At 52.1% G+C, this 25,075-nt stretch overlaps 9 protein-coding genes across 9 annotated transcripts; 5 read left to right on the top strand and 4 right to left on the bottom strand.

Annotated features, from left to right (window-relative positions):
- Positions 1–922: 922 nt before the first annotated feature.
- BDP81DRAFT_28884 (uncharacterized protein) lies at positions 923–1,671 on the top strand. Its single transcript, XM_060583052.1, has one exon. The coding sequence runs from the start codon at positions 1,034–1,036 to the stop codon at positions 1,496–1,498; it is 465 nt and encodes a 154-aa protein (XP_060445415.1). The 5' UTR covers positions 923–1,033; the 3' UTR covers positions 1,499–1,671.
- BDP81DRAFT_28887 (uncharacterized protein) lies at positions 1,672–3,490 on the bottom strand. Its single transcript, XM_060583053.1, has 2 exons — positions 3,262–3,490; positions 1,672–3,209 (listed from the first exon to the last, which is right to left on the bottom strand). Exons 1-2 carry the CDS (start codon positions 3,329–3,331, stop codon positions 1,846–1,848), a joined length of 1,434 nt encoding a protein of 477 aa, XP_060445414.1. The 5' UTR covers positions 3,332–3,490; the 3' UTR covers positions 1,672–1,845.
- A 1,900-nt stretch (positions 3,491–5,390) lies between these two features.
- BDP81DRAFT_461213 (BOP1NT domain-containing protein) lies at positions 5,391–7,743 on the top strand (the record flags this gene model as incomplete). The annotated part of the gene is made up of 2 exons (XM_060593745.1): positions 5,391–6,065; positions 6,118–7,743. The coding sequence occupies 2 exons, from the start codon at positions 5,391–5,393 to the stop codon at positions 7,741–7,743; spliced, it is 2,301 nt and encodes a 766-aa protein (XP_060445413.1).
- A 1,363-nt stretch (positions 7,744–9,106) lies between these two features.
- On the top strand, positions 9,107–10,681 carry BDP81DRAFT_28849 (uncharacterized protein). Its single transcript, XM_060583049.1, has 3 exons — positions 9,107–9,564; positions 9,705–9,997; positions 10,086–10,681. The coding sequence occupies exons 1-3, from the start codon at positions 9,411–9,413 to the stop codon at positions 10,452–10,454; spliced, it is 816 nt and encodes a 271-aa protein (XP_060445412.1). The 5' UTR covers positions 9,107–9,410; the 3' UTR covers positions 10,455–10,681.
- Positions 10,682–11,860: 1,179 nt separating this feature from the next.
- BDP81DRAFT_394453 (short-chain dehydrogenase) lies at positions 11,861–13,180 on the top strand (the record flags this gene model as incomplete). The annotated part of the gene is made up of 3 exons (XM_060587965.1): positions 11,861–12,254; positions 12,335–12,630; positions 12,695–13,180. 3 exons carry the CDS (start codon positions 11,861–11,863, stop codon positions 13,178–13,180), a joined length of 1,176 nt encoding a protein of 391 aa, XP_060445411.1.
- Positions 13,181–14,562: 1,382 nt separating this feature from the next.
- Positions 14,563–16,039, top strand: BDP81DRAFT_461211 (S-adenosyl-L-methionine-dependent methyltransferase; the record flags this gene model as incomplete). Its single annotated transcript, XM_060593744.1, has 8 exons — positions 14,563–14,624; positions 14,782–14,855; positions 14,931–14,972; positions 15,092–15,252; positions 15,345–15,382; positions 15,483–15,620; positions 15,714–15,810; positions 15,842–16,039. 8 exons carry the CDS (start codon positions 14,563–14,565, stop codon positions 16,037–16,039), a joined length of 810 nt encoding a protein of 269 aa, XP_060445410.1.
- Positions 16,040–16,147: 108 nt separating this feature from the next.
- Positions 16,148–17,118, bottom strand: BDP81DRAFT_428383 (uncharacterized protein). Its single transcript, XM_060590417.1, has 2 exons — positions 16,813–17,118; positions 16,148–16,736 (listed from the first exon to the last, which is right to left on the bottom strand). The coding sequence occupies exons 1-2, from the start codon at positions 16,934–16,936 to the stop codon at positions 16,561–16,563; spliced, it is 300 nt and encodes a 99-aa protein (XP_060445409.1). The 5' UTR covers positions 16,937–17,118; the 3' UTR covers positions 16,148–16,560.
- A 473-nt stretch (positions 17,119–17,591) lies between these two features.
- BDP81DRAFT_28764 (Alpha/Beta hydrolase protein) lies at positions 17,592–20,041 on the bottom strand. The gene is made up of 7 exons (XM_060583043.1): positions 19,906–20,041; positions 19,578–19,756; positions 19,333–19,509; positions 19,135–19,276; positions 18,818–19,023; positions 18,346–18,763; positions 17,592–18,290 (listed from the first exon to the last, which is right to left on the bottom strand). Exons 2-7 carry the CDS (start codon positions 19,713–19,715, stop codon positions 17,689–17,691), a joined length of 1,683 nt encoding a protein of 560 aa, XP_060445408.1. The 5' UTR covers positions 19,716–19,756; positions 19,906–20,041; the 3' UTR covers positions 17,592–17,688.
- On the bottom strand, positions 20,042–21,104 carry BDP81DRAFT_28763 (uncharacterized protein). Its single transcript, XM_060583042.1, has one exon. It carries the CDS (start codon positions 20,943–20,945, stop codon positions 20,220–20,222), a length of 726 nt encoding a protein of 241 aa, XP_060445407.1. The 5' UTR covers positions 20,946–21,104; the 3' UTR covers positions 20,042–20,219.
- Positions 21,105–25,075: the final 3,971 nt, after the last annotated feature.

The following is a 25,075-nucleotide window of genomic DNA, read 5'->3' as shown; positions in this document are numbered from 1 at the left end:
ATTGCATGGAAATCATTCGGGGCCGGGTCCTGACACAAGCTTACTTCTGATTGGGCTTAGCGTCCCCGCATACCTTAACACACCTAGCTTTGCCTCCTTGGGGGGATCCTCCATTAGTCACTTTCCCACGGCCCAGACTTGCCGTAAACTCGCCTGGAGCAATACTTCCTTGACCCTCATTACTTCGTACTAGGGGGGCGGATAGACGGAGTCAGGACAGGCACGAGGGGGGCCACTAGCCAAGGCTTGTTGTAATGTTGTTGGCTTCCACGGTTTTACAGTTTGGAGCTTGGGGGCTCGGGTGGATCGAGGCGAGATTAGGAGATTTTAAAAAGGACGGAGAGACACCGCCGTCTGGGCGGCACCGCGGGCGAAAGACATCACGGGGGTTCGTCCTTTGGGTACCTAATTGTGCTGAAATAAGGTAGGCTCAGGAGGCCGCGGCCAACGAGCGGACGACGGACCGGAGAAATCACCGCCGCTCAAGGTCCACCTCACCATCCGACCTGACCTACCTTAGGTACCTACCTCCTTAACCTACTAGGTTCCTACCACTATCTTCTACCTCTCCGTTCCATTCGACAGATCGTATCATGCAAAGCGGCCAATATCCGTCCCCCAAAACCATCTGCCCTGCCTGAAAAAGCCGTTGATCTGGGCAAGCCACAAGAGGACAGAATCTGGCAACTCTCGACACTCCTGCACTAACATAGTAAACCGGCCTGGTGCCGAGAACCCCGATTTACGAGATTCACAGGCCTTTAGCCCCGTGGCCCCTCCATTTCCCCTGTCTCTCAGCTTGATTGGAACTCCGCTCGGCGCTGACCACCGATGTTTACCCGCCGGAGCCACTGGGTCGAAAGACGGCACCATCTCTGGTTCTCTTGGAATTGCAAACTACCCGTTCCTGGAGGACTTGGATAATCTGCTTCATTTCGTGAAACGCAGCCCAAAAGCAGAAAAAAAAAAAAAGGAGAATCCGATACGAGGTCAAGAAACACTCGGTTTGACATCCCGATACCGAAATCCTTTGATGTGTAACTTACTTGATTCCGCTAATATTCGGTCTCACTCCAATTTGTACTGCTGCACGACTCATCGCCGTCTATCAATAGAAACAACATCCCTTGTTGCTCCCCCAGCTAAACCAACCTGTCAAAGAAAACTGACGAGAAAAAAAGTCACTCCGCTGTTGCACCAGATTCTTCAGCCACAACCTCGAGAGTCTTGTGCTCATGAACAGCCGCTGACGGGGCTGGGCAATTCTTGTTGCCCACAAATTTGGCTTTGCCCAGGCATTCAACCAGTCCCGAGAAACTGGTTGCCCAGGGTTGCACAGGGCAAAAACACTGCCCCGTCTCACGGCACCTCATCTGCATGGAAGCTGTCATGGAACGTTGACTTTGGGGGTTCGAGATTATCTCACCTGCTTGTTCACATTCCGATGTACCACGGCATGCGGACCAAAAGTCACCAAAACAATGCATCTTTAAAGTAAGTCTCCGTGGTTTCCATTCTTCAGCTCGGGTGGAATGGGACGTACGGGCACTAGTGTGAGGTTATCATGGAGTGGAATGTTTCAATTTTTTGACCCTTTCGGCCATGTTCTGGCCGCTAGTTGCCAAAAACAATGTCCTTCTTTCATGGTATAATTACGGTAAGCGAGAGTCTAATATTGCGAAGCCCCCGTTCCAGATTCGCTTTTTGCATCCTATGCGCCCAGATATCTCGCGGTAGCCAAAAACGTTGCCATCGTGAACCCTTTCTTCATCCTGTAGTGTACCCAGAACAAAGAAAAGAAAACAAATCCAATCCATGCAAGAAAGTAAGAAAGCTCTCCAACCTTCAAGCTATCACCAATTTGTCCAAAGCAACGCGCGCAATCTCTATAATCTTCAAGCAGTGCCGATTCTCCTTGCTATCATCCTTGCCCTGCGGAACCATCAAGTGCTGGTCCGTATGCAGCATCGGGTGAGGGAGCCCGGCCGCCACCATCTCGTCAAGCTGGTCATGTCGGTTGTTCGACCGATCCTCCATCTGCTTGATGACGTCCCTGAGACCGAGGTGATGGTAAGGTATCGTAGATCCTGCCCCATTTGACCTCTGGAAATCGTGTCCGTATATGTCGAGTTTCAACAGGCCCCTGACCGATAGCCTCCAGCTATCTGGGTCCATCTCTCGATTTTCAAACGTCTCCACGGCGCCGCAGTCGGTATCGCGTCTGCCCAGTTCACCCCACAGCCCACCGTACTCGGCGAAGCGGAACGTGATGTTCCTCTTCTCTTTCTTGGCCAGGGAGGCTTCGTTGTCGATGAGCTCAAGAATCTTGGCGTAGGCGTTGGCTGTTGACGGGAGGATAGCGCCGAGCATCATCATGTTTTGAAATGCCTGCATCGGAGGCGGTTTCGTGATATCCGTGAGACTGCAGGATGGGCAGTGAATGACGTCGTGGGCCACGCGAGCGGCGGACCTGGCTATGTTCATTGCAATTTTGACATCGTTTGGTAGTCTCGATAGGGCGTCCAGGGAGAGGAAAATCTGAGATAGACAGGAGCACGTGGCGTTGTTGTATGCTTTCGGTGCCCCGTCCACGTTTTTATCAGAACCATCCTCACTCTTGGGGTTGCCAGATGTGGACGATTCCGGCGTGCTTGCGTTGGCTGTGTGTGATGATGTCTCCGATGCGGTAGGAGGGGAGAGGCTGGGAACCGTCTCGGGCACTTGCGCCGAGAGCAGTTCTGTAAGGCTTTTATTGATATCTTGAGGTAAATCCTCGTCAGCAGAGTCACTTTCGTCAAAGTTGATGCCACCTAACAGGTCAACACCCGCAACCCCAAACTGGAAGTCTCCATTAGGGAAGCGCGGCTCGGTGTATGCCATGGTCAAGCTCGACAGCTCAGGCGGCAGTGTCGAAGGCGGCAGGCCTTCCAAGGGGGAGAGGAGGTCAAGGTAGTTCATGCTAGAGTAGTCTTGGGAAAAGAAAGCCGAGAAGTCGGTGTCTAACGTCGGTTGCGTCATGAGTGGCACTTGCGTCTGCTGGTCTTGGTTCTCGGGCTTGTCGGGGGAGGATTGTCCTTCGGCATCATCGACATGTCTACGCTTCCTTGGCCGGCCCATCTGCTTCTGGGCCGAGTAGACACATCTGAGCCCCTCCCGCCGACACCTCGAGCACCCTTCAGGTTCCTTGGTACAAGCCAGCTTCCGTGAGCCTTGCGTGGGTTATTAGCATCTAGCCGAGTATAAGTTAAGGCTTTCACTTACGACACTCATCACACGCGCGGTGCTTCACGACACCGGCCGCCGACTTGGACGGGCTACTACTCTGGGGCATGATTTGATATGACAAACGTGATAAGGGACTAGAGAGGCGTTGTCGTGGTTGCCTGACAATATGCGATTGTTGAACTATTCTGATTACTCAGAACTCCCCAGACTGCTAGGAGTGCGGCTTCCGGGAGGGTTATATGTAGGTGACGGAGAGTTCGTAAAAGTTGATGTGCTAATAGGGCCGATGACTCTGAATGGCAAGGTAGCGACAACGGGGAGGGCACGACGATGAAGCCCTGGCTGCCTTAGCTCGTGGCTTGCTCTCCAGCTGAACCCCGGAGTTGTTTTCTTGCTCGAGGCTGCGGTATGCACGAGATGGAAGCATGCAGATGGTGACACCGACGGCCACGTTAGAAATTCAGACGTTGGTAAGGTATTGTGACTGCGATCCAGAGATCGGGATGAGAAAGACGGAGTGTGAGACACACGAGATGCGGTCGGGAAGCAAAAGGGCAAAGCTTCTCCCGGACCACGGCGTAATTGTTGTAGGTGAGGAGCAAGCCACGCAGCACAGCTTACCCGCCTTACCTCAAGCCTGCCCCCCTAAGACCAACTCAGTCGTATGGGGATCCATTCGTAAGGCAAGGTACATCCATCCACCCAGTAAAACTACACAGCAGCACACTGCTTGGCCGCCTTCGTCACCAGTCACTCCAAAGTCCCTTTCTTTGAAGGATTCGAGGCGGCGTCAGCACCATGCCAACCTTGCATATGACGGAAACCAAAGTTCATCCACAGGTACTTTTGCTAGAAATACGGCCTAGTTCACCGTTGAAGTTGTTCTCACTTCTCTATGGTCGTATCAGTAGTACCTCTCTGGCAACAACCGAGACTACCTATCTCTCGAGCAAAATAATGGCTGAGCCACCTCTCAAGGTTCCCTATCCTGCTCACGCCAAGACACTTGGGAAGGTGAACGAGTATCTTCCTCAACTTGACAAGAAGACACTACAAGATATGCTCTCCTCATATTGGTATGCGAAAGAATTGGGCTTCAACGCCTCCCTCGTGTGTGCAGGATGAGATTCCACCCCGGCCTGAACTACCTTGAAGTGCCATTTGGCGACGCTGTTATTGGCCGAGGTGGGAGTGTGTAATTCGTAAAGATTTGAGTCATCGGCGTAGGGAAGTAAGTGCCTTAGTATCAAGTACCATGGATGCGGACAGGGCACCAGCATCACGAGAAGTCTCTCCCTTAAAGCCGTTTCGGAGCAGCCCGAAGCGTCTGACCCATCACTGGCATGGTCGGGCGGTCTGACGATGGAACCTGAGAATACTCACACATCAACCCCCCGTTGGGCTTGGTGAGATCTCTCGATGTATCCTCGGATGCATCCACGATCCATCTACATGTGTGAGGGAGACACTCGGCGTCGCTGCGCCTGCTTCAGCGCGCAGTATTAAGCGTCCATTTGTGCCAAGAGACCACCTCGTACCCGCTGCCAATGAATCCGATGTTACGTTGTAGTGTCTTGAGCGCTGGAAGGTTGCGTGTGGTTAGCAGAACGGCAGCTGGAGGACGCCCTGTAGGGCAACCTATGCACCGCTGCATAGGGACCACCCGCCCATGGTAATAGCCGGAGAGGCGCTAGGCATTTGAGTAAAGGCGTTCAGGCGATGAGCTGACAGCCTCTGTGGCGTATGGTCGGTCCATTCTCAGGGTATTCAGCATCTCCGCATTCTTCTCGAAACTCTGCACGTTGTTTCAGGCCTATGACGTTCGACTTGAAACGTTTAGATGACCAGTAGGAGAGTAGAGTCAGTCTCCTTGCGTTGCTGTATTCCAACGGAATATGCGATAGGTGAAATTGGTGGTGTCGTTGCAGGGCAGATTTCGGGGCAGATTTTGGAGTCGCAGTTGGAGACGAACCGGAGCGATCCCTCCACTCTTCCGTCTCGGTCAACCCCGCTAGGCGGTCTGGGAAACGCTAACACCGACCGACGGCAGAAAAAAAAAATTCCAGAAGGCGTCCGCCCAAACCGCCTGCGCTTGCATCGCGAACTGAAAGCTCCAAAAATAGCCCTTCACAACCTCTTTTGGCTGACAATTTCCCACCACCACAATGGGTGCACGACAAGCGTTAGGCAAGCGGAAGGAGCCGCAGGCGGATGTTCCTGCCCCTGTTGACGACGAATTTGCCGCAACGTTAGAAGGTGTCTTGTCCGGGAGCGAAGACGATTCCGACTACGAAGAAACTTCCGAGTCTGAGGGCGAAGAGAATGGTCTGAACGGCGAGGAGTCAGAGGATGAGGAAGACGAGGAGGACATTCTGAGCGACGAAATTCCCTCCGACGACGAAGACATTTCTTCGAAGCTCAAGTCAACAAACCTCGGCAAGGACGCTGCCGCCGTCGATGGCGAGGACGACAAGCCCAACTACAGGGTCGTGACTGGCGCCGACGGCGAAGAGCGCTACGAGTACGACGAGATCAATGCCGACTACGACTCCGACGACACTGACGCCCAGGAGCCCGTCAACACAATCGGCAACATTCCTCTTTCCTTCTACGACTCTTACCCTCACATCGGATACGACATCAATGGCAAGAAGATCATGCGCCCGGCCGCCGGCGAGGCATTGGATGCCCTGCTCGAGACCATTGAGCTTCCCAAGGGCTGGACTGGCTTGACGGATCCCCAGACGGGCAAGCCACTCAACCTGAGCCAGGATGAGCTCGAGCTTTTGCGCCGCGTACAGATGAACGAGGTTCCCGAAGAAGGATACGACCCCTACCCCGTGAGTATTTAGAGACTTCGCGCGACATGCCTCCAAGACTAACGATGCCCAGGAAATGGTCCACTGGTTCACAGCACACGAGGAGAAGATGCCCCTTAGCGCGGCGCCCGAACCGAAACGCCGCTTCGTACCCTCCAAGCACGAGGCGAAGCGCATTGCCAAGCTCGTCAAGGCCATCAAGGACGGACATATCTTGCCGTACAAGTCGGCGGAAGAGAAGGAGAAGGAGGAAGCCGAGAAGGAAGAAGTCTACTACGACGTCTGGGCGAACGAGGAGGAGCGCCCGCCGCACGTCATGGACATTCCGGCGCCCAAGCTCCCGCCTCCTGGCTACGACCTCAGTTACAACCCTCCCCCTGAGTACCTCCCGACAGAAGCCGAGAGGGAAGAGTGGGAGAAGGCGGATCCCGAGGACAGAGAGAAGGAGTACATGCCCGCCAAGTTCGATTCGTTGCGCAAGGTCCCCGCCTACGGCGAATTCGTCAAGGAGCGCTTCGAGCGCTGTCTGGATCTTTACCTCGCTCCCCGTGTGCGCAAGAACAGGCTCAACATCGACCCTGCGTCGCTTCTTCCCAAGCTGCCTCGTCCCGAGGAGCTCAGACCTTTCCCCACATCCTGCCAGACTGTCTTCCGTGGCCACGAGGGTCGCGTGCGGTCTTCTGCCATCAGCCCTGACGGCGAGTGGCTTGCAAGTGGTGGTGACGACGGTACTGTGCGCTTGTGGCATCTCCGTACCGGTCGCCAGGAATGGATGGCCAAGCTCAGTCTCGATGAGGCTGTGAACGCTGTTCGCTGGCGTCCTAACAAGGAGACCTTCATCCTGGCTGCCGCTGCTGGTGAAGACATCTTCTTTGCGGTTCCTCCTCGCGGTGCGGATGGCATCGACAAGGCCAGCCGTGACATTCTTGACGCTGGTTTCGGTTACGCCACACAGAACCCTCAGCCCAATGCTGCTATTACCAAGGAGCACCCGGGCAAGTGGGCCAGACCCGGCTCCAAGTTGGAGGCTGCCGGTGTCCTGCTCAAGGCCACCGTCAGGTCAGTCATCAAGGTGATCAACTGGCACAGACGAGGAGACTTCCTCAGCACCGTGTCCCCCAACGGTCAGCGCAGCGCAGTCGCCATCCACACCCTCTCGAAGCATCTGACTCAGATTCCCTTCCGCAAGCTGCCCGGTCTCGCCCAGACGGCGCAGTTCCACCCCTCGAGGCCCCTCTTCTTCGTCGCGACCCAGCGCATGATCCGCTGCTACGACCTGCAAAGACAGGAGCTCGTCAAGGTCATCCAGCCCGGCGCCCGCTGGATCTCGTCCTTTGACGTGCACTCTGGCGGTGACAACATCGTCGTGGGATCTTACGACAGACGTCTCCTGTGGCACGATCTCGACCTCTCCAACCGCCCGTACAAGACGATGCGCTTCCACTCGGAGGCCATCCGCGCCGTCAAGTACCACCGCAGCTTCCCCCTCTTCGCTGACGCCAGTGACGACGGCACCCTGCAGATCTTCCACGGCAAGGTCGTGACCGATCTCATGGAGAACCCGACCATTGTGCCGGTGAAGATGCTCAAGGGCCACAAGATTGTCAACAAGCTCGGTGTCCTGGACGTGGACTGGCACCCTACGGAGCCCTGGTGTGTGAGTGCCGGCGCCGACGGCACCTGTATCCTCTGGACCTAAGTGAGTTCATGGTTGGGGAGGGTACTTGTAAGTTTTCACAAAAAGACAGCGAGGCGTTGGGAAGAACCAAAAAGAACCAAAAGAAGAATTCTTTAAGAAAACTACTAGACAAGTTTGCTTTTTTTTTCTTTTCTTTTTTTCTTTCAAAAAAATTTGTTCATGTTAGATGATTCGCCCTCGATTTACCTACAACGCAGGATGGTGTCATTAATGGATGTCGAATTTGTACAAATGATTGCTCAACATTGTGATCCCTACTCAACCACTTGCTGTGAAGCTGAAGAGAGGTTTTCTGTACGGATACTTGACGAGTAGCAAACTCTTACCAATGCCAGACGGACCTGAGGAGGCTACTTGGCGACGGAAGACGATGCCGAAGGGACCGAAAGGGCCAGAAACCCCACCGCGCCAGCGCAGGGTGTTTGGCTGCAAGTTTAATCAGGCGTTGGCTCGTACGTCTTCGCCGTCTCATTTCTCAATTGACGGAAGTTCAAGGTCCTTTCTCTTTCGCTGTTGGGGGCCGCCCTTCTTCTTCTTCATCAACAAGAGAGCGGCCCTGGGCGCAATATGCGATGGGTGACGGGTTGCTCGCAAATTAACAAAATTATAGCGCTCTTTGCAAGTTCCTCTCTGCCAGTTCTTCCCGTCCGTCAATCTGAAACCTGCCTTGCATCAAGAGGGCGTCACACCCGCGGGGGAGGGGGGGGGGGGGGGGCGAGTCATCTTAATCCTCAGCCGTTATTACCTACCTTAGACCACCTCACTCCTCCCGTCTGCCTCTGGAGTCTCTGCTCCTTTGTTCCAGTCCCCTGGCAAATCCGAACCCACGTCATGCACAGACACCACAACCGAAGGGTTGGTTGGAGATCGCGTATCGTATGGTGCCACGGTGCCAGGTAGTAATAGTGGTAGAGTTGTAAGGTTATTGTAAAGCGGTGGAACGCCTGGCCCCGGTTCTCGACCTCCGGGAAGATGGCACACACACACACACACACACCTTTCTGTGTAGGGATACAAACACGGCATGAATGACAGTGGCCCAGAACCTGCAAGGCTCATAAAGGGCCAAGGTTCTCTGCCGTTTCTTGCGTCGGATCGCCGCTGTCATCGAACCGAGAGGAGGTCGTTTAGAGACGAGCTTGCATAACGACGTAGCTTATATCCGTAGTATGAGGCTTTCAAGACTTTTTCGCCGCCCCCCATCCTTTTCTACCTCAAGAATGGTTGACGTCCCATCCTCTTGGCATCTTGGCTGTTTGCCCTTTTTTTGCCTTGCCTGTCTTCACATCATCTCTTGCTCACCCACCATACCCTGGCAATCTACTCCAGGTGTGTGGCCCGTATGCTCATTTCCCCGTGAGCCCCGATCCATCATCCCGCATCGAACGAAATCATCTTTTTCTCGAATTTTCAAGGGCCGCAGTTCCCACTTTATCCGTACTTTTGTTAGAGATCCAGGAACCCTGCTGCCGCTCTTGGATGCTTCAGGCGCGCGGGCTTTGAATAATTAATCAACTGCCCCGCGCAGGCGCAGTATTGCTGCTAGTCTTTTCTGTCCCTCTTCTTTCTCGGTTCTGCGTTCCGGATCTTTTGCCATCTTTCCCTTTTCTTACGGCCTCACGGACCCGGCTTGCCCTATCCGCAGCGTTACATTTCTTCCTATCGCCATGGTCTCCTCAGCTTCGTATGCAGCGGCCGCGTTGCTGGCCCTGTTCGCGACCTCCGGGGCGGCCCAGAACTTCACCATTGCCAACGGCCAGATTTTCACGCCCGGGTTGATCATCTTGGATGCGCCTCAGCCGGGGACCCCGCTGGGCGGAGGTTAGTACCAGCCAGACCCCTTTTCCAAAAAAAAAAACCCCCCAAAAAAAAAACCCCCCCTCTTCAGATAAAGGCTCGCAAACAACATGAGATTTGGTTTTCATCGGACCAACAGATCGTTAACAGTGGTTCAACTATAGATAACCTTCATGTTGCGATCGACGTCTCGACGAACGGCAAGATGCCGCTGCCGCCGTACGCCTCGGATAGCCCGACCAAGATCTTTAATGTGACAATGTTCTTGTCAAGCTACAGCACGGGCCGCAACTTCACCATCTCCAACGGCACGGCGACGGCCAACAACGCCAGTCTGGGGGAGATTATGACCCAGGAGCCCGGCAGCACGGTGAAGCACGTGAACTGGATATGGCCGGATTGTCTCGTCGGCAACGGACAGCCCAGCTCGAGCGACAGCGATCGCGGCGCATACAATGTAAGTCGGACCACTCACACACACACACTCACCCCCAAACTTGGAGCCGATACGGAGGGCCGAGGACTAACACACCAATTCCCCCTAGATCTCTATCCGTCAAAATTTCCGCCTCAACGGCGAAGACCACTACACAATCTTCGACGTGCCCATCTCCGTCACGAACAGCATCGAGCAGAAAGACGGCCGGCCCTCATGCGACGCCCTCAACAACCCGCTCCTCACCGCTGAACAACTCAACGCCACAGCCGCCAACGGCGTCGGCGTGCTCTTCGCGCCGGGTGACTCCACCGCCATTGAAGTCAAATCGGGAGACGGCAGCGGCGACGACGGGCTCGGTGGGACGAAGCCCGAGGCGACGCCCGGTGACGGACTCGGCGCGGGAGCGAGCTTGAGGTGGAGGGATGGGGCGTATTGGTTATGTTTGGTAAGCATCGGTGCCGCGCTGATGCTCTGATCGAAGGAGGTTTCCGTTTTAGCCCAGTTCCGCGTGGCTGAGCTGGCTGATGTGTGAGGAAACGTTGGTAACACTTGTGCCCATTCATGATACCCCCAGACACGGAAGCTGTATTAGTACATATTTCTTAAGGTGATTGATTGATTACCTTTGCGCACAGATATTTCAAACGGCCGAACATTTGATCTCTTCTAGAAGTTGGCAGAGGGCGAACGAAGGTGGGGAGGGTAGCCAATTGAAGATAAGGTCAATTCTCTCCAACGAAAGTACGGATACACAAAAGTCTTTTCGTCTTGTACAACTCAAAAAGACAGTTAAGCAAACACCAACCGATCTCAAGGAACGGGGTCTATTACGCAGTAGGAAACCTATTCCCGGGTCTTTCACATTCTCTACTCCCACCGGGTCGGTGACCATCCGGAAGCTGGAACGTCCTAGCCATCCGGTGGCCCCCATGCCGCACGTGCGACGAAGTGCTTTCTGGAAAAGGCAATACGCACGTCAAGGCCAGGCGAGAAGCCGTTACACTTACTTACCACTTGCATGTGGCCAACCACCCGCGCGCCACTCGGCTCAGCTTTTTTTTTCTTCTTTTCTTTTCTTCTTCATAGGTAATTATTATGGCACGAGGAAACGTCGATCGAAGCTCGCAATCCACGTTTCTCACCAGCCCCTTGTCCTATCACAATACTCACTAGACGGGCTTTGCATGACAAGTCCCCCCTCCCACCCCTCCTCCCCCAGACTTCCGCGCCGTTTAGACAACGGGACCCCCCGGATTCCCCGCACTTTCTGGCCGCACTAGACCTCGGCTGCGCGTTGCATCTCCAATCTGGAAAAGGGCGAGAGCACGTTGTGTGGTTGTACGACTGCGGCAAGCATGATGGGATGGGGACTGACTGGATGGTCGGAGCTTCCAACTCACGCCAAGCATCAAGTCGGTTGGGAGCTATTCTGCCTCTGTCACCCGGTGTGTGTGTGTGTGTGTGTGTGTGTGTGTGACGGACGACCCTGGCCAACCTTTCTTTCCCATGACTGTTGAAACCCCCCTCGTCATTGAAACACCCTTTAAGTATGGGGGGTTCGCATGCCAGTAGCACGGTGGTGCCATGTTGAGATTGTGTTTCTCTTGACAATCCCTCCTGTCTCGGAAGAAACCTAGTACAACCTAAGCCCTAACTCGAGCTTCATTGCATCGAGACCAAGGAGGTTGGTTGCCGAACACTCACTCGACTCACCGGCATTAGCAAAAGAAAAGTCCATCTCAGAATTACCTCCGGGCCTATCGTCTGATTTCATCAACGTATTCGAGAAACGAAAGCCTGATCTCATAGGGTCCATCATAAGCCTGCCAAGGCATACAAACACACCCCATCGCGAACCGCAACAATAACACAACCTCGACGATGCCTCTACACCAGGGCTTCCTCCCACGCGAGGGCCTCACCGCCGACCCCATCTTCCGCCTCATCGCCAGGACCGCGCTGAACCCGTCCGTACTGCTCCCGCTCCTGCTGCTCGCCCGCTACACCAAAAAGGGCGGCGACCTCGCCATCCTCCACCCCACGGCCTTTTCGCGCATCAAGTTCCTGGCGTACTGCGCCGTCACGCGCTGGGCGAGCAGCTGGCTCTCGCGGCGCGCCTTGAACAACTGGGTCGACGACCGGTACAACTGGCGCAAGGAGATTGTCCTCGTCACGGGCGGTGCTGGTGGGATTGGTGGGCATGTTGCGCGGCTGTTGGCTGAGCAGGGTGCTACTGTCGTTGTGTTGGATATCCAGGACTTGACTTTCACTGCTGGTGAGTTTCTCCTTTCGCTGGAGTAATCCTTGGTGATGCCGTTTTTTTCGCGTACTTCATCGTCTGACGTTCGCCGACAGCTTCCAATGTGCACTATTTCAAGTGCGACATCACGTCAACAGAGAAGCTCGCAGCCGTGGCCGATGACATTCGTGCAAAGGTCGGCCACCCGACGGTGCTCATCAACAATGCCGGCGTAGCCCGCGGCAAGACGGTCCTTGATTCGACGGAGCGGGATATCCGCTTTACTTTCGATGTCAATACGCTTGCGCACTACTGGACAACCAAGGAGTTCCTCCCCCACATGGCGAAGACGAACCACGGGATGATTGTAACAGTCGCATCGTACGCAAGCTACCTATGCGTTCCCAACATGGTAGGACGGACCCTCAGGGCTGATCTGGCTTGCCAATTCAATAAAGATGACTAACTCTCTCCAGGTCGACTACGGCGCCTCCAAAGCCGCCGCCATGGCGTTCCACGAGGGTATCACGGCAGAGCTCACCACCCGATACAACGCTCCGCGAGTGCGCACGGTACTAGTCAACCAGGGCTTCACAAAGACTCCACTGTTCACCGGCTACGAGCAGGGCGTGGAGTTCATCCTCCCGGCGCTGGAGCCCGAGACCGTCGCCGACGCCGTGGTCAGGCAGGTGCTCACGGGCGAGAGCGGTCACGTCGTCTTGCCCGCGTACGGCAACGTGCTGACGGCGCTGCGGGCGTTCCCGCACTGGTACCAGCACCGCATCCGGGGCGAGTCGCAGAAGCTGATGAGGAACTTTTCGGGGCGGCAGGTGGTCAAGGACGTGGAGGGGTTCTACGAGAAGAGGGCGAAGCAGGCGGAGCCGGAGGCTGAGCAGGAGAGGCCGGAGGAGAGCACTGTCTTGGTTGCGGAGCCTATTCCTGAGCCGAAGGGTATTGAGTAAAGATGAAGTCAAGATGGAGAGGGCATAGTGACAAGTTGTGTTGAAGGCTCTGGAGGTTTCTTGTATGAAATTTCACGACGTGAAGTCAAGTCACTCTCGGATAGGGAGTTTATTAATTTCCAATGGTCGGTCATCTTGGGAGCCCTGTCCCTGCACACCCTTGAGAGCCGCAGCAAAACGTCGAGTGCTGTCGCTACGCGTACGCGATTACGTGAACAATTTCAACTATGCCTTTTGAGACTTGAGATCTTCTTCCCACTTAGACCAGAGTGTACAAATGATGGTTCAGTGTTTTCAAGTAATTAGGTGAGTATCGAAACCCCCAATGCTCGATCGTTGCCGTCTAAATCTCCCATCAGCTGAGTTGCGAATGATGCCAAGGCCTTGAGTCGCTATTCTTATCTCGGGCCTGTTCAATATCCGCACTCCGCTCAAAGATCATCGGCCAAGGCCACCTCCGTCTTTGACCTGCGAAAATCCAACTCACATTCTTCATCGCGTCTATCCGTCTTTCGATTTCTGTACAGAGTATTCGTACATTCCCAGGCACTCACTCACATACGTACGAAGTACGGAGTACACCGAGCCTGCGTTGAAGAGGATTAGCAGAGTCCGAACCAGGGTATTACCGAGCCTCCCCTTGGTCTCGAATCACGGGTTCCTCGGCGTTTGCTTCTCTTTCCAGGGGATGGGAAAAGTTGAATTGTGATAAGATATTCGTACACCCTGCAACATGTGAACTTTAGCATCTCCTCATCCGTACGGATAGACGTTTATTCTCTATTCATACTGGTAGAATGCAGAGTACTAAAGTCTAGACCGACATGGTCTTCCAGTGGAAACCGGTAAACAAGCGAAGCAAGCAAGATGACTCGCCTTCATGTCTACTACATAGTAAGTCCACAGCCAAATTATCTCCCGAACCACTTGCCAATCCCATCCGGCATCATCAGTTCGAGGTTCCCACAAATCGATGCCCTTGCGATTTCGATTGAGGAGGGAAAAGGAAAAAGGAGAACCAACGATGGCGAACATGCCACCCGACGGCACAGTTCGTCTAAACCCCCGGTCACCGGATCCGTCGTTACCAGAAAAAGACGACTTCCAACGGTTTCCTTCCAACAACAGTAGCAACAACTACCACTTCCAACGACCTCCCCCCCCCCCTCTTTTGTTTCCCTATTCTTATTTTACCCCCTTCATATCCATACTTTCCTTCGTCAGCTCGGGCCCGGTCTCTTTCTCCTTGTTCCTTTCTTTTTATGTTTCCAAAAGCTGGTTCCGTGTACAGATAACTTGACAAGATCCGGGTTCTCGGGACCGTCCCCCCATCCACCCACCTTTGTTCTAGTATCCCTACGGATTGAGGACACAGGTACAACATGATCAGCAATAACCCTGCTGGCGTGCTAGAGTTGGTCGACGGGATAATAGACGATGATCGGTCAGATGTCGGAAGTGTAAGAGCGTTTCAACCTTCCCCTTCCATTTCCCTCACCCTCACTCCTTCCCATTGCCTTTACCTTGTGTCTTTGGGGGGGGGTGTTATAAGACGACTTTCGACTCAACACATGTGTTTGTATACAAATCGTTTCATCAAGTACAAGTCTCCGCGAATCCATACTCAACTACCGCGTGGAGAACGGGAGAACATATCATCGGTATAAAGATGGCAGTGAGTTCCACTATACCAAGACTCCAACATCGGATGACCTTCGCATGGAATCGAGACCCTAACATGAGACACTAGAATACACCAAGCCAAACGATGAGCGGGAGATGGAAAGATTAGGTTAGCTTCCTCTTTCTTTCTTCACATTTCTATTTTACCACCCCTGCTCGAAGTACTCGGGTCTTGGCCTGCTGTCTTTTTCATCTAAACTAACACGGGAGATTGTCCACCCACCTCAGAGTTAGAAAACGAGCTATGGCTTATATCCCTTGACTTCACCTGCGGCGTCGCCCCGCCGTGCAGGATGGATAACCAGACTGCGTGCGGCAGGGTGCTCGACGTCGGTACCGGCAGCGGTATTTGGGCCGTCAGCTTTGCGGACGACCATCCAGAGGCGGAGGTAAGGAATTCTCAGATCCCCCGTCCCCATTCAGGAAAGGGGGTCTTATCGTCTTCTGTACTCAATGTCTGACATGAGATATTCTGTTGTAGGTCATCGGCATCGATCTCTCGCCGCCACTCTGCGACTAGTATGCAATTCCTCGACGGCCCCCGCTACTAGAGCTCTCCTGCTCTTCAGCACTTCCTTAAGTTTCGCTTCTCATTTGTTTCTCTAACCATGGAGTGAAGTGTACCGCCTAATCTCAAATTCGAGATTGACGATCTCGAAGAGGAGTGGACCTGGTCACGACCATTCAACTATATCCACAGCCGCGTCATGACGGGCGCCATCGACGATTGGGACCTCCACCTCCGCAGATGTTACGAGTAAGAAGCCCCAGCCCACTCGCCATTCAAGAAGAAACACATAAAATCTTCTGCTCTCCCCCAAAATAGAGACTAACCCAGGCACCAAACCAGCAACCTCGAACCAGGCGGCTGGATAGAACTCCAAGAACTAGACGTCCACGTAACCTCAGACGACGGTACCCTGACCCCCCACCACGCCCTCGCACTGGTCCCGCCTCCTCGCCGCCGCCTCCCGGAAGCTCGGCAGGCCCTACATTGACCCGCGCGCCCTCGCCGCCGCGGGCTTCGTCGACGTCTCGGTCACGACCTTCAAATGGCCGCTCAACGAGTGGCCCAAGAGCGCGAAGCACAAGCAGCTCGGCCGGATCCAGCTCGAGAACGGGACGACGGGCATGGAGGCCTTTACGATGGCGGCGTTTACGCGCGCGTTCAAGTAGACGCCCGAGGCTGTCAACGTTTTCCTGGTGGATGTGAGGAATGATTTGAGGGATAGGGATATTCATGCGTATATGCCGGCGTGAGTAGAACTTTGCGCCCCCCCTCTCCCCCTTCCAGTTGGCCTGGATGTGCGAACTGACTGTTTCTGTAGATATTGTATCATTGGGCGGAAACCTGATGTAGGGGAAGTCTTTCCATATGATAGAAGGAAGGATTACTATTAATGGATCGTTCATGGGCGAAACTAAGACTCCCCCTTTCGACTGCCGTTTCCGTGTCGTTGGTGGTAGTTGAAATGTTGCGACGGTGTCTTACGGGGGAAGAGGGGCAACCATAATACCAAGTCACAAACTAGGATGTTCTAGCTATGTTACAAGTGAGGGGAACAGGCCGGAACGTTCAATATTCAGAGCCCAGAGTTGTATATTTCACTTTCTGACACCCCCTCAAGCGGTGCTAAATCCATAAAAACAATCCAGCTAGAAAGAAAAGCTATCATTGACAACACACATCGTCAGCATCACCTCCTCTCCCATAACGCGAAAACGTAGAAACTCACAAGCTCAGAAACAACACTTCCTTTCGCCTCATCCTCCTGTCTTCGAAGCCGCTGCCATCGGTGCTCCGTCGTCTCGGAGGGTGCTTTTCTCTCCAGGCTAGTTTCCTTGTCTTCCGCACACTCTTCTTCATTTGGTTCTACCCCGCGGCCAATATCCAGACTCCATCAGACTCTCCCAACCAAAGAAAGTACACAATGAACAGACCAGCATACCTTTTTCATCAATAGGCGTCCCAACATGTTCCCAGTCCGCGTCATCGAGGCCGGTCGTCCCTTCATACTTTGACTTTTCCTCATCCTTCTGTGGCCCCTCGGTTTGGAGGTCCTTCGAAGGCATCTTGAGTTCCGAACGCCTGTCTTCTGGCGTGAACTTGAACTGATCTCTGCGGTCGCTGTAAATGAGACAGGAGAGCTTGTGTAGAATCAATTCAAGTCAAATCATTCATCTCACGACATGAGACTTATTTGAGGGTGTGAGATGAACCACGAGAATTCACGGGCTCATCAAATGTTGAGGCGGCTGCCTTGCGCCGCGCCACCGGTTGAGGCTGACAACTTCAGTCACATGGGCATGGGAGAGGAAGCGGCACCATGCCGTGACGCAACTATCCAGTTCGGGCTTCGTTCACTGACGATACGCAGAGCATTCGTGTAAGCCATGCAGGTTAGCCCCGTCGGGTGCCCGAATTTGCGGCACAGTTTCTCTTAGCTTTGCCCGTTTGGGAGCCGTGGTTCCCTGGCAGGTTTTCTACTGCCTCCACTTCCTCTGGAACGCATATAAGTCTGTCGTGGCAAAGTACTTTGGTGATATTCAGATATTCCCTCTTGTTGCGAGTTCTCATTTCACGGGAGGAAAAAGAAAAAAAGCTTCCATCTTCGCAGGGACAGACATGTAGTGTAGGAGCAACGTTGAAATTATGCGGTAGAAAGAAACTGAAATAGACACATTATGTGTATCATCCAATGCTGGTATCAACCCGATATGTCATCTACTCGTATGCACAGATAAAACAAAGAACCCAACCACCAGATGCAAACGCCTCATTATCCGTGGCCCGCAGCACTCTATATCCAAGAAAAAGGCCCTCCTCACTGCTCCATGACCTCCACGATCCCCTCCCAAAAGTTACACCGATCCCTCTGCCCGTCATCGACGTTCTCCATCCGGTTATTATTCAGCTCAAACACGTACCGCGACTGGTTCCGTCCCCAATCGCCCCAGTCCGGCGCACCCGCGAGCTTGAACGTGTTGGGATTCAGGTCGCGCACAAACGAGATGACGTACTTCATCATCAGCGAGACAATGGGCCGGTTATACGTCCGGAAGCTGTCGGGCGTCGGGCACGCGTCGATGCCGAAGACGGCGGGCGCCTCAAAGACGTGCGGGACGCCGAGGCCGGAGGCCGTGTTGTCGTTGTCCTGGACGTTGAAGCGGTAGGACCAGCTCGTCCCGGAGCGGTTCGCGGCCGCGTAGGCGTTCATGATGGTGTTAGCGGGGCAGATGAAGGTCGTCTCGCCGTAGGCTTGGCTGGTGGACGGGAACCAGATGTTGTGGTTGGGGAGCTGTGGGAGGAGGGGGTACTTTTGCAGCATCGGGTCGGTTTCGTTCTTCGTGAGTTTGGGGTAGTTGTCTGTCATGAAGGAGACGAACTGGTCCTGAGTTGCGACGTTGGCGGCGAAGACGGATCCCTCTGAAGGAGTGTGTGAGTACCTTGGTCATTGCTGCAATAGGATGGCGGGACTAACCGTTGCTTCCTGTCCCAAAGAGGACGGGAACTTTGATGAAAGAACCCTTTTCGAAGAGTCGGTACGGGTAATCTTGCAGGATGTCGCCATCTATACAAGGAGTCCAGTAAAAGTGCGGATTTGCCAACCTCCCCGGAAACGGTGATGCGATGTTGGCATCCTGAATCGCTTTGATGTCTTTACCGCGCAAACAACCCATTTGGTCCTTGTCATCTGTGCAGCCCAACTTGTCCAGAGTCTGGTTGAACTGGTACTCAAGCTCGGGAACACGAGGCTGCGCGGGAAAGAAGACCGACTCGGACATTGCGCCTGCGAAGAGCTTTTCGTCGCGTCCGCCGTATGCTGCGAGTTGGAGAGCCACTGAACCTGCTCCGGCCGAGAGGCCGTGGATAACTACATGATTTGGGTCACCGCCAAACTGTAGAGCTTGTGAGCATGGCTGAAAATAACGTGAAGTGGGATAAGAACTCACCTTTGAGATATGAGTCTGAACCCATTTCATCATTAATCGCTGGTCCAAGAGTCCCACGTTCAGCTCGCCGTCTTTTCGAACACGCTCACTCGCCAGGAATCCCCACAGTCCGACCCTGTAGTTGAAATTCACAAAAACGATATTCTTGCCCGAGACATCTACAACTTGAGAGCCGTTCCAGTTCGGATTGGCATTTGAAGTGTAACCTGTAGCCGTGTCAGATAAGAACTTACTGCAAGACCGACGGACAAGGGAAGAGCTACGGCTCGACTCTCATCTCTAAATGGGGCAGTGCTGTATGAGTGGAGGAACCTTACCACCGCCTTGAATGAACAACCATACAGGAAGCTTTGAGTCAGCCGTCGCGTTTGTTGGTGACCAGACGTTGGCGTATAAACAGTCCTCGTCTTGACCTGAGGTAGGATAAGTCACATCCGTCCCCAAACAAATCGGCCCAAACTGAGGTTCTGTCAGCGAGGTGGCACTCGATCCAACAACACAGCCCCGCGCCTTACATCGATGGCATCTGTCGTGCCCTCTTTCGGTTCGGGATCTTGAGGTGCTCGCCATCTCAGATTTCCTATCGGAGACGCGGCATACCGCATTCCCAGAAACTGGTTCACACCGCTCGGGAGCGAATTCCCAGCATACCTCGCGTAGCCGAGATCGACGGTGACCCTCGGCAAGTTGGCCTGTGACGCAGCGTCAGTACTTCTTGTGCGACGTACCGCCAGGGAAAATTTTGGGGGAAAGTTGAGACATCAAATCGGACCTCATCTCGAACAGCGAGATATTCACGAATGTTGAAGTAGAGGACAACGGAGAGGGCCGCGAGGATCATGCTGGCGATGACAACTGGCGCAGAGTGTCTCCGCCAGTTGAACTTCCTCGTCTCCATGACGGGTCGAAGGAGGGGTGAACATGGTCCGAGGTCATATGGTCCCGCGGGCTGCGGCGACGCTGCGCGATCCCACGTGAGAGCCACCGTGGGAAGCCGTCTGCTTGCTTCGGGAGACTAGAGCCCCAAAGCCGAGCGGGGGAAAGCAGGAGGAGGAGCAGTGAGAGTGCGAGTGATTGAAGGCGAGAATGAGGCTAAACTAGCGGTTGCTGCATGTCGTTTCCGAGGAGGGATCCGTGCCAGTCTCACAGACTCTCTACAGCAGTGAGATGGCGTGGGTAAGACGCCGAAGATGAGTCTTGAGGGGGATCGCAGATGGACCTGCGGACAGCCTCGGACGAAAAGAGGTTGTAGATGTATTGATCGGATCCAAAGAGAAATGAGTGTGCTACCACCTACGGAGTCGACTGACGATTTGATATCGCTGAGAACGATAATATGGAGCGTCAAACCTTGGCAGCGCCGAGCATGTCTTTGTTAACTTTGGCTTGGCCTACCCAATTGCTACGGCCAACCCCGACTCTGTGTCACCTCACTGAAGAAGGGATACGGGAGGTGGGAAAGCGGGTTTTCTGGGGTGATGATGCCCACCTCACGCACTATCTGTACAACTGCCATCTCCCATCCACGATTCCACGCCGGGGCCCCCCCATGCTCGCTGCGCAATGCGCGCTGCGCGCTGCAGACTTGATAGGGGGCACGGGCTATGTCAGCGCACTGCCAAGTAGACCATCTGCAGTGACGTCGCCCAGGGCCTTTGTCTTTTGCTGGTTGGTTTGACGCAAGGCACGCAGGTAAAGCTGGCCAGGAGCATTCTGGAAGCCAGAAAGTCCTTGCAAAGAGACCCGGCGAACCCCCCGCCAGGAGGACCACTGGAAACACTGGAGCGTTGTGCGACAGTCCAACAACAGGCCGCTGAAGAGCCGGGATTTCGCTGTTTTCGGTAACAGGACGGCAGCGGGACACCGAGGAAGAGACAAGGGCATCGTCATCTATCAAATCGGTTCGGACCAAAAGTGCCGCAAACACTCCGTTGAAGGCTTTCTCATCAGTTGCCAAATTGTCCAGTTCACGGCCACTCGGTTCATCCTGAAAAAAGGGGACAATGATGGAGTTTTCCAGGCTCAAACAGCACCGGTAACAGAGAGCTCCCGGCACGAATACGCCACGCACGCGTAGGGGACTACGGTTCCTCCCTCTGCGCAGGGTGCTGCCGGCTTGGCGCTTCATCTGATAGATGAGGCTTCAGCGTTCTCGTAGCCAGTCGACGAGCTTCTATCCTTGCTCAACTGTTGACCATGTTCCCCTCCGTGCCAAGGATCAAGACTCGAGGAATTCTTGTTGATCCTTATCCGCTGTCACAGAGCTCTTATCGCTCCCTGCTTTTTGGCGTCACTGCTCCTTTCTCGGTTGCATTCAGTCGGGGTAAATATGGGCATCTTCCTAGGGACCGTTGCTTATATGATGCAGGAAATACTGGGGAAGGTCTCCAGCGGCCATGGGAAAACTTCGCAAGCACAGGTCCAGAAATAGCGCCGGCGAAACATTCTCAACTCTCGGGTGCCCATTCTTGTCGTATTCCGACTCGGTGCCGAGTCGTGTCCGGGTTAGGTAAGCCTGCACCTCGAAAAATGTAAGAATCGAGGAATCGAAGCCAGCTGACTTGTCTCGTGATACAGCTGGTAAGACGGGACTGCTTCGAACAATATAAGATGGCATCAGGCTGTCTTACACATGGCGTCTTCTGTCTCTATTTGACGAACGTCTCCCAGTGGCGGGTTCTGCCGTAGAGGCACCCACTCCGCATGTGGTGTTCAACCACAGCGTCCAAAAATAGCATCACCCTTCGCCCGGAGGGTGTTTGGCGTCTCGCTGTGGTTGGTCGTTGGGAAGAACTTGAAGGTTCGAAGCAACCACGACGATATATATTGCGCATCCGCATTCGGACATTCTGCAACTTCGGCGAGTCGCTGGGCTTTCTTGGTGTTGGAAGAGGAGGACTGTTGGAACAGAGTTGTGTCGCGCGGTTGAGGCATCCACCTCACTGGTACTCTGTGGACGTGGTAGAGTTATGTCGAGATGAGACTGGTGGCTGCCAAAAGACACTTGATTAACGCCTTCGGGGCTCAACTTGACACAGTTGACAGTAGGCTCTCTCCCTGCATATCGTGATTCGCAGGTTGCCACTCAGGTTCCGCATCCCTGTTTCAATGTCTTCCCCAGCAGCGTCAAAGCTGCACCAGTCAGAGAACGAGTCTACCATTCTCTGTTGGTTCTTAGCGGATAGCCAGCCGCCACCAGTTTGATGTTATGTCTGAAGTAGACACTCAAGACTCACGATGGCCACATAGTGAAGAGGCAAGGAGAAGCCAAGATAAGCTTAGACAGAGTAAGCCCAATGAAGTGGTAGAGAGTCTGCTGCTGTTACATTGTTTCAAGACTCAGCCTCATGTTGTCAGCTTCCAACTGACCTGTCGAAGCCTTGTGTCCCTGAGGCAAGGCCTCTAGGTATCTCTGACCTTCCTCTAGTTAGCAAGACGTGCTCCTACTGTCGAGATGTCAACGTCCTTTACGAAGGAATATAGGGCATATAATAATTTTTTATATAAAAGACTTTAGCATATAGGAGCTTATCTATTTGATATCTTCACATTATATAAATACTTAATTTATTATAATATTCTAAATAGCTATTTTTATTTTATTAAAATAGTTTTTTGTATTTTAATTATTAATAAAAAATTAAAAAAATATTAACATGTAGGTTTTTTTAATTAAAAAAACCTCTTATTATATTATTGGTATTTTTCATTCAATATATTATGGTCTTTTTAATAATTTATAAAACTATATTTTCAAATAAAAGAAGAAGAAAGTTTATTTAATAAAATACCGTTATCATAATTATTAGATCCTCTTTATTATAAAATTTTAGGTTAATATAAAACATAAAGTATTCTAACTCAATTTTGTATTTTTAAATTATTAAAAATAATATATATTAACTATTTATTAATATATTGATTGTTTTAATTATGAATATTTTAGTATAAAATATAACGTGGTTCATCAGTCAGCCGGCCGGACTAGTCAGCCGGACGTTTTTTCCCACGTCCACAACAACATCTAGTATTTCTCAACTACAATGCATTAAATTAATTATTGGTTGTCGCTATTAGAATCTCCTGATGATTCGACATCTTTGGAACAAGTTCGTATATTATGCCCAGTCTTACCATACGCACCATAGCGTCTCCGAGTTGGCTGGGCTCTCTTTGATGGACCCCCCTCCTCATCCTCTCGAGGTGCTGGACGTTTACCTTTTTGTTTCTCTTCTAGTAAACCTTGAGATTCCTCTATATTAAGTGCCCCTCTAAGCTACATACGCGACCTTTTAGCCCTCCGACGCTTAGCAAGTGCTATATCCGTATCCTCAAGGGTACGAAGCCGATTAGTTAAAATAGTGATTAAGTGTGTTATTGCCTGCGTACCCTTTGATAATTGCTTAACTGTAGTAATAATTGGTGTCGGTGAGCTTCCTTTATGAGCAGAGATCCGGCTTTTAATAAAGTTGGACTGCGAGACGGCTTGTTGTGGGTTAGAGAGCGTTTGCGACTGCCAAGGTGGTGGTGTTGAAGGGTTGGCTATAGGAGGTGAAGGCGTCCGTAAATGCATATTAAGCTTTTTGATGACATAGTCTGGGTCCCATGGTGAAATTCCAGCGCCTTGGAAAGCAGACCTGATGTTTTCCTCATTAAAAACCTTATTGTGGGCCTGGTGGAAGGCAATAAAGAACTCAGGCTTAGTAATGTGATTTATGGAGGCTCTGATTAATAGGTTGATTTCATCATCGTATGCGCGTTTTAAAGGCGAATAAAGCGCAATATCCAATAGCTATAATAGATGCGACGAATGTGCAGGTATACTGACCGTTATAATATTGTTCTGTTTGCAGTAATCGTCGAATTCGGCCGATAAATGGCTCTCATGGCCGTCGATAATGAGCATCCGGTAGACGCCCTTAGCTCGGTTCTTAGTATGTTTGTCGAAGTGTTTAATCCAGTCAAGACCCGTCTGATTATCCGTCCATCCATTAGCAGTGGGCTTGATGACCCAGTTGCCCGGAAAACCTGATTCCGTGGTCCAACTGGCAAGGTGATATGCGCCCTTGACGATCACGAACGGAGGGATGCACCACCCGCCCGAATTGATATATTTAATGACTATAGCCCATTCACGGTTATCCGGCTGGACAGACTTTGCTTTGTTGCGTCGATCGGCGCGTGTTACTACTATTGACGCGGTGATTATGCCCATCATGAAGCTAGTCTCGTCGAAATTGTATAGGTCCTCCTCTTGGATTCTATACTTCGTCATCATGTTGCGTAACAATACAAACCACTTTGAAATAACCTCTGGGTCTTCTTGAAGAGCCCTTTGATAATCGTATGGACGATTAAACTTTGTTTTTAGAGCAGGCTGTGAGTCCACAAACCGCCTGGCCTATCGCTTGCCAATAGGCTCGGCATTACGCGCTCGCAGCAGGAGATTAGCCATATCTTCCATACCGCCAAGGCGTAAAGGAAATCCTCTGGAATCCTGTTTAATAACGTATTGGAGAAGTGTTTTCTCTTCGATCGGATCGAGTTTATGTTATTAGGGTTGAGTTTGTTCGCGTCGCGGTCAGTTGTTTATTCTATTGGCTAAGGTGCTCTTCGGGATACCGTAGGTCTTTGCGGTACGCGAAATGCTCAAGTTACTACCTGTAGCGCGTGTCGATCGGATCGTTTTAATCGCAAGAATGACTTTGTCTTCTTAGGTGTAGATTGGCATTATGGTTGTTGAGATTTTACGCGTCAAAGGTTTAAGTAGTTTGGACATAAGTGTGTTTAGAAAAAAACGTCCGGCTGACTGGTCCGGCCGGCTGACTGATGAACCACGTTAATTTACTTTAATATTATATAAAATAGTAAAATAAGTGATTTAATAATCTTAAGTATATTTATAATTCCTTAAACTAAATACTTGATATTATATAAAATATTATTTATCTAAGTTTTTTTTTAAAAATTATTAAAGTTAAGTTGATTATAAATCTAAGAAAATAAAAAGCTTTTTTAATTATCCTGAAATTTTAAAGTTTATCTTAAAAATTTTTATTTAATAGTAATTAATAGATAAGTTATTATAATAATATAATTATCTAATATATAATTTTAACAGTTTTTTAAGAGAGTTTTTGAAGAAAAAATTGATTTTTTTTTGCCCCTTTATCAGAGGCACGGAGGCGCAGAGTCGAGATGTCAACGGTAGAGCTAGCGGCTAAGAGGGTGTAGCTATGGTTGCAGTGGGATGCATGT

The sequence above is a fragment of the Colletotrichum phormii genome (genome assembly GCF_030913505.1).
Source record: "Colletotrichum phormii strain CBS 102054 chromosome Unknown BDP81scaffold_10, whole genome shotgun sequence".
NCBI lineage: Eukaryota > Fungi > Ascomycota > Sordariomycetes > Glomerellales > Glomerellaceae > Colletotrichum > Colletotrichum phormii.
Note: the sequence above shows the minus strand (reverse complement) of the source record. Positions and strands in the feature narration are given on the sequence as shown.

What these genes read in the sequence shown, in the direction of transcription:
- BDP81DRAFT_28884 (XM_060583052.1), top strand. Translation starts at nt 1,034, where the DNA reads ATGTGTAACTTACTTGATTCCGCTAATATTCGGTCTCACTCCAATTTG.
- BDP81DRAFT_28764 (XM_060583043.1), bottom strand. Translation starts at nt 19,715, where the DNA reads ATGGAGACGAGGAAGTTCAACTGGCGGAGACACTCTGCGCCAGTTGTC. An exon ending in GCACGACAGATGCCATCGAT is followed by an intron (nt 19,277 to 19,332) that starts GTAAGGCGCGGG and finishes ACAGAACCTCAG; the next exon opens with TTTGGGCCGATTTGTTTGGG. An exon ending in CTTTGGGACAGGAAGCAACG is followed by an intron (nt 18,291 to 18,345) that starts GTTAGTCCCGCC and finishes ACACTCCTTCAG; the next exon opens with AGGGATCCGTCTTCGCCGCC.
- BDP81DRAFT_28763 (XM_060583042.1), bottom strand. Translation starts at nt 20,945, where the DNA reads ATGAAGCGCCAAGCCGGCAGCACCCTGCGCAGAGGGAGGAACCGTAGT.
- BDP81DRAFT_28887 (XM_060583053.1), bottom strand. Translation starts at nt 3,331, where the DNA reads ATGCCCCAGAGTAGTAGCCCGTCCAAGTCGGCGGCCGGTGTCGTGAAG. An exon ending in CCGCGCGTGTGATGAGTGTC is followed by an intron (nt 3,210 to 3,261) that starts GTAAGTGAAAGC and finishes AACCCACGCAAG; the next exon opens with GCTCACGGAAGCTGGCTTGT.
- BDP81DRAFT_428383 (XM_060590417.1), bottom strand. Translation starts at nt 16,936, where the DNA reads ATGCCTTCGAAGGACCTCCAAACCGAGGGGCCACAGAAGGATGAGGAA. An exon ending in GACGCCTATTGATGAAAAAG is followed by an intron (nt 16,737 to 16,812) that starts GTATGCTGGTCT and finishes GCCGCGGGGTAG; the next exon opens with AACCAAATGAAGAAGAGTGT.
- BDP81DRAFT_28849 (XM_060583049.1), top strand. Translation starts at nt 9,411, where the DNA reads ATGGTCTCCTCAGCTTCGTATGCAGCGGCCGCGTTGCTGGCCCTGTTC. An exon ending in GGGGACCCCGCTGGGCGGAG is followed by an intron (nt 9,565 to 9,704) that starts GTTAGTACCAGC and finishes GTTCAACTATAG; the next exon opens with ATAACCTTCATGTTGCGATC. An exon ending in GCGATCGCGGCGCATACAAT is followed by an intron (nt 9,998 to 10,085) that starts GTAAGTCGGACC and finishes AATTCCCCCTAG; the next exon opens with ATCTCTATCCGTCAAAATTT.